This window comes from Buteo buteo, chromosome 1, assembly GCF_964188355.1.
Source record: "Buteo buteo chromosome 1, bButBut1.hap1.1, whole genome shotgun sequence".
NCBI lineage: Eukaryota > Metazoa > Chordata > Aves > Accipitriformes > Accipitridae > Buteo > Buteo buteo.
In genome coordinates this window covers 55,489,281-55,504,582 of record NC_134171.1, presented here as the reverse complement: position 1 = coordinate 55,504,582, position 15,302 = coordinate 55,489,281, and the positions used below count along the sequence as shown (strand labels likewise).

General features: G+C 42.5%; 1 protein-coding gene and 1 long non-coding RNA gene across 53 annotated transcripts in view; one reads left to right on the top strand and one right to left on the bottom strand.

The window, feature by feature from the left end:
• The window catches only part of LOC142032347 (alcohol dehydrogenase 1-like), a 330,614-nt gene that overhangs the window by 310,420 nt on the left and 4,892 nt on the right, over positions 1–15,302 (top strand). For all 50 annotated transcript variants that reach the window (XM_075031193.1, XM_075031006.1, XM_075031212.1 and 47 more), the window contains 4 exons: positions 10,916–11,017; positions 12,212–12,350; positions 14,437–14,524; positions 14,625–14,844. In XM_075031193.1, the coding sequence (XP_074887294.1) occupies positions 10,916–11,017; positions 12,212–12,350; positions 14,437–14,524; positions 14,625–14,844 (549 nt within the window). The remainder of the gene's footprint in view (positions 1–10,915; positions 11,018–12,211; positions 12,351–14,436; positions 14,525–14,624; positions 14,845–15,302) is intronic.
• Positions 2,284–15,302, bottom strand: part of LOC142032680 (uncharacterized) — a 45,553-nt gene continuing 32,534 nt past the window's right edge. Inside the window, exons 5-8 of one of the 3 annotated variants that reach the window (XR_012650948.1) lie at positions 12,962–13,049; positions 11,541–11,574; positions 10,054–10,180; positions 2,284–2,961 (exon numbers count right to left, since the gene is read on the bottom strand). This is a non-coding gene — a long non-coding RNA (uncharacterized LOC142032680). Of the gene's footprint in view, positions 2,962–7,474; positions 8,353–8,393; positions 10,181–11,540; positions 11,575–12,961; positions 13,050–15,302 lie in introns of those variants that run through there. The other 2 variants (XR_012650947.1, XR_012650946.1) reach the window with 2 other exon arrangements.

Sequence of the window (15,302 nt, the reverse complement as noted above, 5' to 3'; positions counted from 1 at the left end):
TTTTTTACTTCAAGTAGTGCAAGATGTGCTTTGTTATTCTCGTTTTTCACTTGGCTGTGATTTTTCAGAGACCTAAAAGGAAGATAAAAGGCATTATTTAAAAAGGGGGTGTTCATACTTGATTCAGTACTCTCCTTAGATATTATTTTCCTCTTCAGATTTTTTTAATACTTGCTCTAAACCCATAAACTTTCATAACTGGTGTCTAGCTAATTTGCAGCAGCTTCCACCTTTGTCTTTTGTTCTTGAGCTTACTAAAATGAATGAGGCTGTAGTGTTCGCTACATATCAAGGTGCCACGCTTAGATCACTGGTCGGCCCGGACCAGGGAAAGAGACAGATAACACACACAGTGTGAGCGCCAACTTCTGCCTTTTATTGCGCAGTTAATTCCTTTTATACTATCAAGGGGAGGCAGGATTACAGGTACATCACAAGGCTGTGACTAACCCTCTAACTTTCCGTGACATCGCGAGATCTTCCGAACGCCGAACCCTACATGAGGCATCGTCCCCTGAGGAATTTACTTATTTTCTGGGTGTTCTGGGAATGTATTGGTGTTTATTTCTGCAAGTCTTTGTTTACCTCCTCACAAAACTGGATGTCATCATCCCGTGCTTGCTTAATGCAGCTCCATTGCCCTGTCATGCACGTTTGTATAACCTTCAGATATGGTGCCTAAGCTGTTTGAACAGGTTTCATGTGACCTGCCCTGCATGCTAGCTCTGGATCTTACCTGCTGCTCCATTTTATCTCTGCACTTCATACTAATGAGCACCTGCAGCGTTTCATGTCCCTGATCCTTTGGACATCTGTCGTGGTTTAACCCCAGCCAGCAGCTAAGCCCCACACAGCCACTCGCTCACTCCCCCCCTCCCCAGTGGGATGGGTGAGAAAATTAGAAGAGTAGAAGTGAGGAAACTCATGGGTTGAGATAAAGACAGATTAATAAGTAAAGCAAAAGCCAAGCACGCAAGCAAAGCAAAACAAGAAATTCATTCACCACTTCCCATGGGCAGGCAGGTGTTCAGCCATGTCCAGGAAAGCAGGGTTCCATCACGCGGAACGGTTACTTGGGAAGACAAACGCCATCACTCTGAACATCCTCCCCCTTCCTTCTTCTTCCCCCAGCTTTATATGCTGAGCACAATGTCATATGGTCTGGGATATCCCTGTGGTCAGTTGGGGTCAGGTGGGTCCCAGCTGTGTCCCCTCCCAACTTCTTGTGCCCCCCCAGCCTCCTCCCTGGTGGGGTGGGGTGAGAGGCAGAAAAGGCCTTGGCTCTGTGTAAGCCTTGCTCAGCAGTAACAAAAACATCCCTGTGTTATCAACACTGTTTCCAGCACAAATCCAAAGCATAGCCCCATACTAGCTACTATGAAGAACATTAACTCTATCCCAGCCAAAACCAGCACAACATCCTTAAATGTGCAGGTGGAAAAATACAAAGGGGCTGAGCAGTCACAGTACTGTGTATAGTGGGACTTCAGAAATATTGCAGTTTTTTTCTATCATCTACCACTAATCTGTGGAGCCCAGAGCTGAATCTTTTGTGGTTATCAAGTTCTGAAGAGTAAGAAGTGACTTGTAAAGGAGTAACTTGGAAATTGCTATCACACAGTAGGAAGAAATGCTGAATTTTCAACTTAAAGACCCTCCAGAAGGCTAAAACTATATTTGCTTGTTTATCTTTTAACAGCTAAATCACTGTCTAAAACAAAACATACATGTACATTGGTAAGCTTAAAAATAAATATTAACAGTGTAGATGCAGGAAAAAGAAACCAATTTTTAAAAATGCTTAAATATTAGCTAAAGTTAATATGCATTTTATTATTTGTAGGGCAGAATGTATTGTTGCTGCTAAAACTGTGATGCATAACTGCCCTTAAAAGCTTTTTTTCTGTAAAGAGTTAGGTCACTTGAGCTGTGATTATAATATTCTCCTGTTAAATTGGGTTAGGTTCAGTGTGGAAGAACTAATTATGTTTATGTTAAAAAAAGGCTGTTTCAGAAACCGCTAGCTCTCTTTTTACCTGGAGTCAAGTTCCTGCATTGATTCAGGAAAGCAAGCGATGCAAGGCTGCTCAGCTCTGGTAGGAGGGAGGAGTGGGAAGCAGGCTGTACTGCCTGTGAAGTAAAGAAGAACCACCTTCCACTACAAGCGCCTGTAGTCAGAAACTGTAGCTATGGCTACAGTCTGCTGAGCGTGATCAATGTTTCATGTCCTTTGCCTGAGTTACAGTCCCCAAGTGAAGATGACCTGGAGTTGCATGAACGGGCCTTTGTTTGCTGCTCCTAACTTCTGTGTGCAAGCTCACCAGCCATTAACAGCTCCAGCGTGTTCTTTCTCTTCTGCCTCTGTCGCTACATTTCACTGGGAGCTGCTGAGGTTAATAAATCACTGGAGAGAAGACATTAGTGCCACATATTCAGTTGGGCAAAGTGAGATAAAAAACCAATAAAGGAATTATGTATCATATTTTAATTGCGTAAAAAGGAATACAATACATAAATAAGCATAGAGAAAAAATTCTCTTCATAGTGAACTGCCCTAAAAGGGGGGAGGATGGCTTCTAGGGATCAGTTAAGTATTTTCTGGCAAGTATCAGAGCAAAGCCTTGAGCCTGAGGGCCTGTGTGAGCAAGTCCTAAAAGGGCGGCACTGTAGTTCCCCTGTGTGCGAGGGCCGCTGTACACCTTAAGCCTGGGCCCCACGCTCGGCATCTTGAGCAATCTGGCAGAGCAATTCAAATAAAGCAGCTTCTGCAACATAGTTATGCAAGTCGGCTCGTGTTTCATTGGCAGCATGTGCAGTCCTTTTTCTTGCCACCTTCGTCCTAAAGACCATGCCACCTACCCCTGCATGGGCTGCAGACAGGATCCACTGCCCAGTGTTCCCCGTTGGAGGTACCCACTCTGGCTAAAGGAGGTGGTTTCCAGATGGCCTCAGCTCCATTCCCTGAAAAAAAAATTTCATGGACTTGATGTGCATATAGCTAAAGAGATGAGGAGAGTTTTGAGGGGAAAGGAAACATAAAGGGATCAGAGAAGAGACCGATAAGGAAAAGGGATGGGAACTTTAGAATAAGGGGGTAAAAGAGAAAGATAACTGTCAAGGAATAGAGTGGACTAGAAATACTTCATTCTGGTCCAAGGTTTTCTAGGAAGGGCAAGTCACTAGGTCTTACCTCCTGAGGCTTTGTAGAACTGTCAGCACATTACAGGAAGGTAAGTAATGTTGTTTTGGATGTATTTCAACGCAGAGTACACAGAATGACCTTGAAGGCCTTACTGGGAGAATTTAGAGGGGGGGTTTATATACATTATTTTTGTGTTGACATTTTGTGTTATACTACCAACCTTTTAATTGCACCACACCTCACAAATTTTCAACTTGACCTGACAAACCATCCTCTGTGATAGTGGTATTGCCTACACTTTCCCAGAGGTGCCCAGCCTTCTGCTCTGAGATCTTGAGCTGTTACTCCACTCTCAGGTCAGAGATGTATGGGTATATGGGGTGTGCAGGGAGCCGGGGAGCAGATTTTCCTCTAGCTGGGAGAGGAATGAGTCTTTTTTGCTTTGTGGGGTTGGCCATCCGTATGTGTGGTCTTTCCCAACTGATGAGACAGGGATGCAGTGTGAGGTCTCTGCTGGCTGGCTAGTGGGAAAAGGGGCTCAGGGCAAGGTGGTAGCAAGTCCATGTTTAAGCAACTTCTTGAGGGGGAATACAAGATAAACTGGCCAATTTTCTGTAACCAAACAATATATTTTGTCACCTCACTACCCTAAGCAGTACGCAGGAGAAATCATTTGTTACTTCCATCTAGATAAAATCCACGCAGCTGGAGTCATAGTGTCCATGTGTAAGCTTGGCCAACACAGGGCTCATGTGAGGTTCCTCTACCTTAGCTGTGCCACAAAGACTACACAGTTTGGAAGATTTGCAAGCACAACATGTAGTATCTGCTATACTGCAAGCAGTCATAGCTTATCTGCAGCATTATCATAAATCAATACATTTATGAAATTAGTTTATGAACTTTGAGATGACCTTAGCAGGTGAAATTTCTGTGGTATCTGTAGCTTTGTACTCTCAAGAAGCAGCATGAGACATTAATTATGACCACTGCTGTATAAAGCAAAAACATTTTATTACACTGTATTAACACTGGGTGGTATGATGGTTGGAGGTTGTCTTGAGCATAGTGATCACAAAACGATAGTTTTTGATTGTCAGCGAAGTAAGGAGGGAGGTCAGCAGAAACTCCTACCTTGGACTTGCAGAGGGCAGACTTTGGCCTGTTTAGGTTGCCTGAGTCCCTTGGGAGGCAGTCCTGAAGGGCAAAGGAGTCCAGGAAGGCTAGACATTTTTCAGGAAGGAAATCTGAAAGGCGCAGGAGCAGGCCATCCCCATGTGCCGAAAGATGAGGTGGTAGGGTAGAAGGCCAGCCTGGCTGAACAGAGAGCTTTGGCTGGAACTCAGGAAAAAAAAGAGAGTTTCTGACCTTTGGAAGAAGGGGCAGGTAACTCAGGAGGACTACAAGGATTTCATGAGGTTAAGCAGGGAGAAAATTAGAAGGGCCAAAGCCCAACTAGAACTTAATCTGACTACTGCCTTAAAAGACAATAAAAAATGTTTCTATAAATACGTTAGCAACAGAAGGAGGGCTAAGGAGAATCTCCATCCTTTATTGGATATGGGGGAAAACATAGTGACAGAGGATGCAGGAAAGGATGAGATACCTAATGCCACCTTTGCCTCAGTCTTTAATAGTAAAACCATGGTTTTGGGGTACCCAGCCCCCTGAGCTGGAAGACAGAGTCAGGGAGCAAAATGAAGCCCCCATAATCCCAGGGGAAATGGTTAGTGACCTGCTACACCACACAGACACACTCAAGTCTATGGGGCTGGATGGGATCCACCCAAGGGTACCGAGGGAGCTGGCAGAGGTGCTCACCAAGCCACTTTCCATCATTTAACAGCAATCCTGGCTAACTGGGGAGGTCCTAGTTGACTGGAAGTTAGCAAACATGATGCCCATCTACAAGAAGGGCCAGAAGGAGGATCTGGGGAACTACAGGCCTGTCATTCTGACCATGGTGCCGGGGAAGGTTATGGAGCAGATCATCTTGAGTGCCATCACATGGCACATACAGGACAACCAGGTGATCAGGCATAATCAGCATGGGTTTATGAAAGGCAGGTCCTGCTTGACTAACCTGATCTCCTTCTATGACAAGGTTTAGTGGATGAGGGAGAGGCTGTGGATATTGTCTACCTGGACTTTAGCAAAGCCTTTGACACCTTTTCCCACAGCATTCTCCTGGAGAAACTGGCTGCTCATGGCTTGGATGGGCATACCCTTTGCTGGGTGAAAAACTGGCTGGATGGTCAGGCCCAAATAGTTGTGGTGAATGGAGTTAAATCCAGTTGGCGGCCAGTCACAAGTGGTATTCCCCAGGGCTCAGTATTGGGGCCAGTTCTGTTTAATCTCTTTATCAGTGACCTGGATGAGGGGATCGAGTACTGCACCCTCAGTAAGTTTACAGATGACACCAAGTTGGGTGGGAGGGTTGATCTGCTTGAGGGTAGGAAGGTTCTACAGAGAGATCTGGACAGGCTGGATCCATGGGCTGAGGCCAATTGTATGAGGTTCAACAAGGCCAAGTGCCGGGTCCTGCACTTCGATCACAACAACCCCCTGCAGTGCTACAGGCTTGGGGAAGAAGGCAACCTGGTGGAAAAGGACCTGGGGGTGTTGGTTGACAGCCGGCTAAATATAAGCCAGCAGTGTGCCCAGGTGGCCAAGAAGGCCAAACGGCATCCTGACTTGTATCAGAAATAGTGTGGCCAGCAGGAGCAGGGAAGTGATTGTCCACTGTACTTGGCACTGGTGAGGCCGCACCTCGAGTACTGTGTTCAGTTTTGGGCCCCTCACTACAGGAAAGACATTGAGGTGCTGGAGCGTGTCCAAAGAAGAGCAACGAAGCTGGTGAAGGGCCTGGAGCACAAGTCTTATGAGAAGTGGCTGAGGGAATGGTGGTTGTTTAGCCTGGAGAAAAGGAGGCTGAGGGGAGACCTTATCACCCTCTACAACTACCTGAAAGGAGGTTGTAGTGAGGTGGGTGTCAGTCTCTTCTCCCAAGTAACAAGCGATAGGATGAGAGGAAATGGCCTCAAGTTGCGCTAGTGGAGGTTTAGATTGGATATTAGGAAAAATTTCTTGACCGAAAGGATTGTCAAGCATTGGAACCAGCTGTCCAGGGAGGCGGTTGAGTCACCATCCCTGGAGGTATTTAAAAGACGTGTAGATGTGGTGCTTAGGGACATGGTTTAGTGGTGGACTTGGCAGTGCTAGGTTAACGGTTGCACTGGATGATCTTAAAGGTCTTTTCCAACCTAAATGATTCTATGATTCTATGAAAAGTCTTGGGGGGATGAGGAGAGGAGCTTATTTTCAAAAAGGAGCAGAGCAAACTGTATGGATGAATACCCTGAGGTGTGCCATTCCACAGATGGGAGACAGGTCACCATCTGTAGACTCTGTTAGCCTTTTTCCATAGGAAGCCTCAGGCCAGACTCTCCTTTTTGCTCTGCGGGTCCTTGAAATTGTTTAGCAGGGGCTCTTGACCTCTATTCTTCCAGCCCTGGCCAAACACAGCTCACGTCCCTGGCAGGCTGGAGTTGTGTCTCTGAGGCCACTAGAATGCCACCCTGTCCCTGAAGTACCTGCCTAGGGTTACGTATATCAACTGCATTTCTCCCTGCTTCCTCTTCCTGTACCACTTCTTAAATTAATTACAGTCATACAGGTAAACCTGAGAGAGTGCCGTACTTAGTAATTACTAGTCAGGTTATATGCAGTATTTTATCTCTTTCTTTGCTTGTTTCTGAAGGAAAAATCTTGATTTCAGCATGCTGGGCATAATTCGAAAATCGATGAGGCTTGAAATCCACAGTAAAGGCATGCAGTGCTGAGCTCCACCCAATCCCTTGCACCAGGACATTGTGCTGAGAGAGGGAGAGTGTGTGGGTGCATGAGCAGTGATGGCGCCTGCGCTTGCGGGTATCGATGGAACCAACAGGTCAGGCAATCACTTGCAAATCGAGCTGGGTGTTGCATGTGGTAAGAAACACGCATCCTCTTGCAGCACTTCTTGCTGACTTAATGATTTTTGCTTTCCCATCAGCACAATTGGCCTGTTGTCCTCGGTCACTGTTCACTGACAGCCGTTCCAACAGATTAATGAGTAGCCAGACTGTAAATCTAAGGAATCAGCAGCAGGTACAGCCGCAGCCAGACAGTGTATGTTTCTTAAGCAGCTTGCACGATAGCATGTTTTAATGTATCAGCTGGGCTCTTAGAGTAGCACTGAAGTAATTTAGCAAAGCCTTCGTGTTCTCAGTATGTCCCTGCTGCTGTAAATTCAAGAGCCACTCTCCCCTTTTCTCTTTGCACCTAAAGTGCCACTGAGAGCAGTGGGTTTGGAGGGCAACCTCCAGGCAGCGGGAAAGAGGGGACAGCTTCCAGCCAGGGCTTTTGCTTTCTTCCCGTGATATTGAGGGCAACCATAGGTGGGATGTGAAAAGGGTGGGGAAGGCCATGACAAAGGAATTGGGAAGACAGAAGCACAGTAAAGAGTGATGTTTCAGCAGGTGGGTGGTTTATTTTCGTTCTAGTGCTTTGGCTGATTAAGGGGTGGGACTCTGAGCTGGGAGGCTCAGCTAAAAGGTCAAAGCAGTGCACTTGCAGGAGCACTTTACAAGACTGGTTTCCAGTGTGTTGGACAGGACTTGTGGTATCAGCAGCCTGACTGCTTTGCAGCTGACTGAATTCTTGGCCCAAGAAATCAGTGGTGGCAAGATTCGAAAGAGACACACCAGTCAACATGAGTACGGCAGGCAAAGTAAGCAAAAGTTTATATTAGAAAAGTTTATTTGCTGCAGCTGAGTAATGCATTTTTAAATGCAGTTTCTTTGCAGGGATGCCGTAAGTCCTGGTGGTATAGCACAGGTGAGAGTTTGGGAGGAAGCTGGTACAGGAGAGCTGCCTTTACTTGAAAGCCACTGTACTCTGCTAGGAAATGGTTGTTATGCTCTTCAGGGCAATAATTTTTTTTTTTTTTTAACATGAAGGCAATATAAGGTTACAGCACCAGAATAAGAATAACCTCCCCCCAGGGTTTGCAAACTATTTTTAATCTCTGATTGGACAGTTTAAAATATAATACAATGTGGTAAGTGTTCAGATCAATGTATTTAGCAGCTCTATGGGTTTCCATTCTGAGATCCCACAGTGGTTTATACTATTTTTGGCTTCTTTATAATTCATATCAGGTTTTTTTCCTAAAAAAAAGACATAGTTGATATTATGTTAAATTTCAGGGTGTAATTGTGCTGATGTTAGGACAGTCATTAAATTCGAGTATGCGTATAACAAGGCTGGAGCTTAAGTTAATGAAGACCAAAAGTAAGTATCACATGGAATGCAGTACTGAGCTGGGACTGAAATGAGTATTTACATCTTTGCTAGAAAGTAAGTGACAAGAGAGATGTAAGTTAATACCACTGCTGAAGACAGACAGTATATGTTGCTTCTTGCACTACCTGAATGATGCTAACATACACCCAGAGACATGCAAGAGAGGTCGATAGACAGAAACCCAGAAATGGAAACTGACTGAAGGTATGCACCTTGCTAGACTGTGCCTTAAGAAAGTACCAGGATTGTTTGCTGTTACTGCTGGCTGTCTTCACTATTCTAAAACCAAACAAAACAAGAGGGAAAAAAAAAAAAAGCTTTCTTTAACTCTGAGATACCGCAAGTGCAAAATTAATTGTAGTTCACTTGTAGGTAAATTCACCGAGTTCAGTCCTCAACCTTGGACTGAGCATAGTAAATGAAGTGTTGTGATGTAACTAAACTGCCTTCTTTTCACTGTATTTATCTTGGAGTAACATGTGACTTTGTGGTTTACATGACCAAGCAGCATAATCCTTATGCTCTGTAAAAGGGTGTGTTTCTACACCTACCCTCCCTCTGCTGCAGTAACTTGTAAGGCTGGTAGAACACATGAGCAGAAAAAAACCCTATGACTCCAGCTAGTGTTTGCCTTAGATAATGTGCTGTTGGTGCATCTGTGGGATCCTGTTACAGTCGGTGAAAGTTCCCAGGGACTCAACCATCAGAACAATACATAGTTAACCAGTGTCTAATTGTAGGAGAGATTTATTTGTTCTCAGCAGTCCACAGTTCTTGGCTACCTTTGTTCTTATAAACACTAGGTGTGCTTTGCACATGCAAGCTGTGAAATCATTATTGTGCTATGTGGGATACAGTATAAATAGATAAGCCCTTTTTTTAAAGTAAGTTTCTAAGAAAATGTAGCCCTTTAAAATGTGATCTTTGGCCTCACTTGTGAATTTTTTACTAATCAATCACACTTGCATTTGACACATAGAACATTAAATTTAGTGCAAATATCTCTTGAGTCTGTCTTTCAAAGTGTTGTGCTCATTCCCACTTTGGGTCTGGCTGCTGAAAGTGCGCTATTTAATTTCATATGTTTAGTGTCTCCTAGTAATTATTTTCTTTGTTACAAGTTGACAATTTGTTGATAATTAAGACGTTATTTCTACTTCTACTTCAAAAGCTTTGATACTAAAAAGTTGCTTTATTTTTTTTCCCCTGAGAGCTTTGCAGCACACTGGTGTTAAGTTGTCCTGGTCCCAGGGTCCCAGTCATGCAGGCTACTTATACATGTGCTAAACTTCTTGCATCGTAGACTTGATTGGCCTCAATTTCCCTCTTAATGCCACCTGAATGCTTGTAGTCAGTAGGACTTAATAGAGTGACTGAGGACTTACTTAATAGAGTGTCACCCATAAGGGTGACATGCAAAATCATATTGCAGGACCTGGAGTTGTTTAAAGCTCTGGGGTAGGCAGAGACCACCAAGGAAGAACAGGAATGAATACGGGGGCAGAGAGGCCCCACTACCTTTGAATACACTAGGACTGAGCTTACAGGGTGGAAACTGGTGCTACCTTCTGTCTGAGAGCCTGGGATGAGGAGTGGACAACGCTCCTTTCTCTTCTGAGTGCATTTTTCTGTCAGTGGCAGATGATCAGGGGAGTCCAGAGACCCGTCAGCAGCTGGACAAAGCCTGTGGAGCTAACAGACAAACTTTAGCTAAACAGACAAAAAAAGCTGTCTTGGGTATTGGGAATAACCCCACCTGAGTTAAATATCCCTTTTGAGAAGCAAGGTACCTTAGCACAGATCATCTTGCACTAAAGGGACTATTGCTTCTTCAGGATTACCTCTGCACAGTGCTACGTCATTTTAAATAGGTGTCCTCTCAGCCATCACCTCATGGCTGAACATGGGCTCTAATAAAATGTTTATAAGCCTGTATTAAGCTCTGAATTCCATTTTTAGCAATTTTGTCAGTTCTTGACACAGGCAGTTCTAGGCAATACAGACTTTATCACAACCTGATACATGGAATCATTTAGTGTGGCATCTCCAAGAAGAGACAAATGTACATCAGTAATCCAACATGGCAAAAATAATCCTCCAAGGAAGTTAGAAACAGAGAAGGAGCAATGAGGATGGATAAGGTATCCAGTTATTCTAGGAGACTTTTATACATCTTGCTGAAAACTTCATATGACAGAAATATACACAAAGTCAGATATGATCTTGATGGGGGAAAAAAACGGGCTTACACTGTGCTTTGGTATTGGCTTTTTTGTTGCAGCTTGGGTTTGGGGTTTTTTTTCCTGTAGTTTTCCCTCTCTCCCACCAAATATGAGCAGGAGTTTCACATGCAGAAATGTAAGAATCTGTCTGTGTGGTGACTTGCAAAAGCAAGTGCCATTCCCTTTTTCTTTGCTCTGTTTGCAGGTTATTAAGTGCAAAGCAGCAGTAATGTGGGAAGCCAATAAACCATTTTCTATTGAGGAAGTAGAAGTTGCCCCACCAAAAGCACATGAAGTTCGCATAAAGGTACTAAAAATAAATTTTAAAACAACTATTGTGACTTGCATTCTATCTTACTATTTATGAGAATTATTTCTATAGATTTTTAGGATCCAGTCGGAAAACATTCACTAGGTGAGTAGCTACTATTCAGTGAGCTCCTATGGAATCTGCTTCAAGTCCTAAATTTGATCATGAGGTTCTTTAAAAAATTTTTTTAAAGTTTTTCAGGGTTGGCTTTTTAATTTACTAGACAACTGTGTTTCTAACAGGCTGAAAAAATTACAGTAAAAGCCAAAAATCTGAATCTCCTATAGCATGGAGCAAGAAATTCTCTTTTACTTTGTTTGAATCTGTGCTAGGAAATAGATCAGTAGGGCTGGGAGCTTCCTTTTTTAACTGTGTATTGAGTATCTGTTACATTTCAAGAACTTTCTCAGCGGATTTCAGCAGCTGTTTTCATTTTAGAGCAGTTTCAAGTGTTACACAAGTGAGGAGAACCCTCTCATGGGATTGACAACCCCATTTGTCAGAAGGTGTAAAGACATACCTGAATGTTTCAGAAGAAATACTGCAGGTGCTACCTGCAAGAAAAGGCAAAATGTGATATAAAATACTGTGTGTAGCCTAATTTTTTGTATATATAACATATGCATATATTTTAAATATATAAATAATATATAATAATTATCATGTAATTATATATAACTTTATATCATTCTATAATACATATTTATATAACCTATCTATTGTATAATATATTGCAATATAATCTAAATATAAGGAATATAAAATATATATCTTATTTCTATGTTTATAAATAATGTGTGATAATTTATATTTACATAATTTTGTAATATTTTACAATGTCTTCTACTTTATATATAAATATTAGGAATAATTTATTTTATTCTATTCTTCATATATAATTGTATTGCTAGAACATTGGTTCTGCCAGATAATCAATGAGATTTCCTACAGACCTCAGTAGTGCATAGCAAGCATTCATAAAGGAGCCTTGCTTTGTAGATTAAAGACTAATACAAACCATTAAAATCATGAATTGCACAACCAAAAGTGTTTGACCCGTAGATTTATTGTGTGCATATGTGATTTTGGAGGGAAGCAAGTGACTTCTCCAAATATATGATATCATTTCATGTCCACATATGATGTGACATAGTTAAATGCTGAAATATTCTTATCTTTCCCCCAAATCAGATCGTGGCCACAGGGATCTGTCGCTCTGATGACCATGTGATAACTGGTGGACTGGTTATGCCTTTTCCAATCATCCTTGGGCATGAAGCAGCTGGTATTGTGGAGAGTGTTGGGCAGGGAGTAACTTCAATCAAACCAGGTATGAAACAGCACTGAACACAAACCCTGTGATGAGTTTCCAGACTCCTGTTTAAGTCAAAGATGATTACATGCGTGAGTCCTTATATTGCAGAGGAAAATGTTCCAGCTTTTGAGTTTTTGCAAGCATACCTTAAAGGACACTACATGCTATTTACATCTTTCTGTGTTCCCAATCTTGATTTATTTTCAGATTTTCTATTCAATTTCTTTTGATTTTGGCAAAAACATCTGCAGCTTGCTTTCCACCTACATAGCGCTTTTCCTGTCATGGACTTAAGAACACAGATTCTTTGCTGTTGTTCATAGGAAGTCAGGTATTAGCTGCAGGTTCTTTAAACACAGTTTACACAGCCGATCTCTCCCAAGAATAAGGAAAAGCAAAGCACTAGACAACATGTCAAAGCACCTTCTTTTAGTTCTCCTAACAGCTAAATAACCCATTGACTTCAGTAGGCCAGAACTTAGTTCTGTGTGATCAATTATTTCACTTTGAAAGCATCAGGGCATGACTGGGGTGCTCACCCAGCTGCAGGCTTTGCTTGTGTGCAGCACCAGTGCAGGTGAGTCAGCACTGCTCACTGAGGGCTGGATCGCTCTGAGGACACTTACCCGGACCAGCTGCTCCTCTCACTACGCTCTTTGAACCACAGTGGGTAGATAGAGAAGTTAGTGAAAGACGCTGATTTTCTTCCAACGGCTGCAAAACGAGATGGGATTTCCATACATTTTTACCAGACCAAATAAATTCCAGCAAGGGCTAAAGTATTAAAACAAAATATGCAGTGAACAAAATCTGCATAGAAATGCCCAATTTTTATGCAGGCAGTTTGTTACAATACCTAAGTAGTTCACTTTTAACATCTCCGTACTTATAGTGTCTTTGTTCATACTGGCAACAAGTATGAAGTCTGTCCAAAGCAGGCTGGTATGTATGATAAGAAAAAGTTTTATTAGAGATTTCTGCTTTAACTCCAAACAAATACGTGTATTGCAAATTTCCGTGATTGCTCTAACTGCTTTTTCTCTGACATCTGCATTCATAAATCACTCTGTTGTCTAATTCTAGCTGCCATCTGTTTCCAGGTGAGCTGAAACAGCAGGCCTGAACACGCACAAAATCACGTTTCTCAGATGTTGCCTAATTTACACCTTCACATTCTAAAAAAGGCTCCGAGACGTGCAAAGTTTCTTTAGCAGAACAATTACTAAGCCCATGTCACAGTTCTAAGTTAACTGAGGGTTAGGGTAGTGGGGGCATTTCATGTTCTGCAGGCATTTTCCATTTTTTAGTGGAAATCAAAGATTTCCCTTGACTTTCACTTGACTTTCAACATCTCAAGGATTAGCCACATCTTAGAACTGCCAAATCACAAACTGATAGGTATGAGGGAATACCTATTTAGAGATTATTAGGGATTTACCATACATTGTTGCTGTGGAAAATGCGTAGCAGTAAAAAAATTGCACTGGGAGGTTATGTGCTACTCTGTTAATCACATAGCTGTGCTAGAGAATTGGAGATGTTGTCTTAGCTTGTGAGTGTCACTGCTTCTCTGACAAATATTTTACTGACCTTTACTCCAATGGGACAGTAACAGGACTGCAAATAATAAAGAGACTCGAGGCCTGGCAAATTAATGCTTAATTTCGCATTCTTTGTGTGCACAGTTTACAGGCCTGTTATCTTGGCACTCCAATCTGCTGTCCTAGTGGATGTCAATTTTTATGTTTCTTTACCTATGAATTGCTATTTTCACTTCAAGCAGAAGATGCAATAAACTGCTGAACAAGTACTTCAGGAATGTCAGTAGCTAACATGGTTTTATGGCAGAGCTCAGACTCAGTTCTATGAAAGACACCAGGAATTCTGCATATTGAAATTCGTTGTCATAACTTTGCCCTAATGGTGTCCTTTATAAGAGAGAGAGATGTTTTCTCTTCCAAGGGCAGCAGAAGGAAATAAAACCAGCACTGCGCTCCTAGTGTACATTTGCTTAGGGGTTAAATACACTTGCTTTGTGTTTTTACCTGCATGCTTCTTGTTTGCCTTTTTTAATCCTCTGTCATTACTGTTTTATTTCTAGGAGACAAGGTTATTCCACTCTTTGCTCCACAGTGTGGGGAGTGCAACAGTTGCCTCAACACCAAGGGTAATCTGTGCAGTAAAAATGAGTGAGTTTTCCTGAGTTACCTTATTTGGTTTTTATTTATACAAAACTGATCCCATTCAACAGATTTCACTTGCCATTATTTCTGGTCATCTTTCAAACAGCATTGGTTCAGGTGTTGGATTAATGCCTGATGGCACCACTAGATTCACCTGTAAAGGAAAAGCAATTCACCATTTTATCGGTACCAGTACCTTCACTGAATACACAGTAGTGCATGAATCGGCTGTAGCCAAAATCGATTCTGCTGCTCCTCTGGAAAAAGTTTGTCTAATTGGCTGTGGATTTTCAACTGGTTATGGGGCTGCTGTGCAGACTGCCAAGGTAAGGATCCTGGTGGGTGTTTCTGGTATCTCATGGCGCCTGTTCAGGATTATGTGGCCTGTGAGCGGGTCATCAGCATGGCAGCCAGGAGGTATGGACTCTGTTGAGTTCAGGGTGGAAAGAAGATACTAGTTCTTCGCCTACTTCAGTTTCTCCATCTCTAAGGTACTCAGAAGTCTTCAATTCAAAATCCAGGAAAAATACTTATTACCACTTATTAAGATTTCTCTCATAGCTTTATCACCCCTAGAAAAATGTTACAACAGAGCTGATTTGTTTACTGTAACTTAAGTCTAGGAATATGTGGAAGCCTATATATGCAACGCTCGTAATTTGTAGCGATATATGAATGTGACTTTTAGAGCTGGCACTGTCTCCAGGGGAGTGACGCTACAGATCTTAACACCACTAGAATATAAAGCATCAAAAATGGGTCTCTAAACCTGAAGCTGAGATGT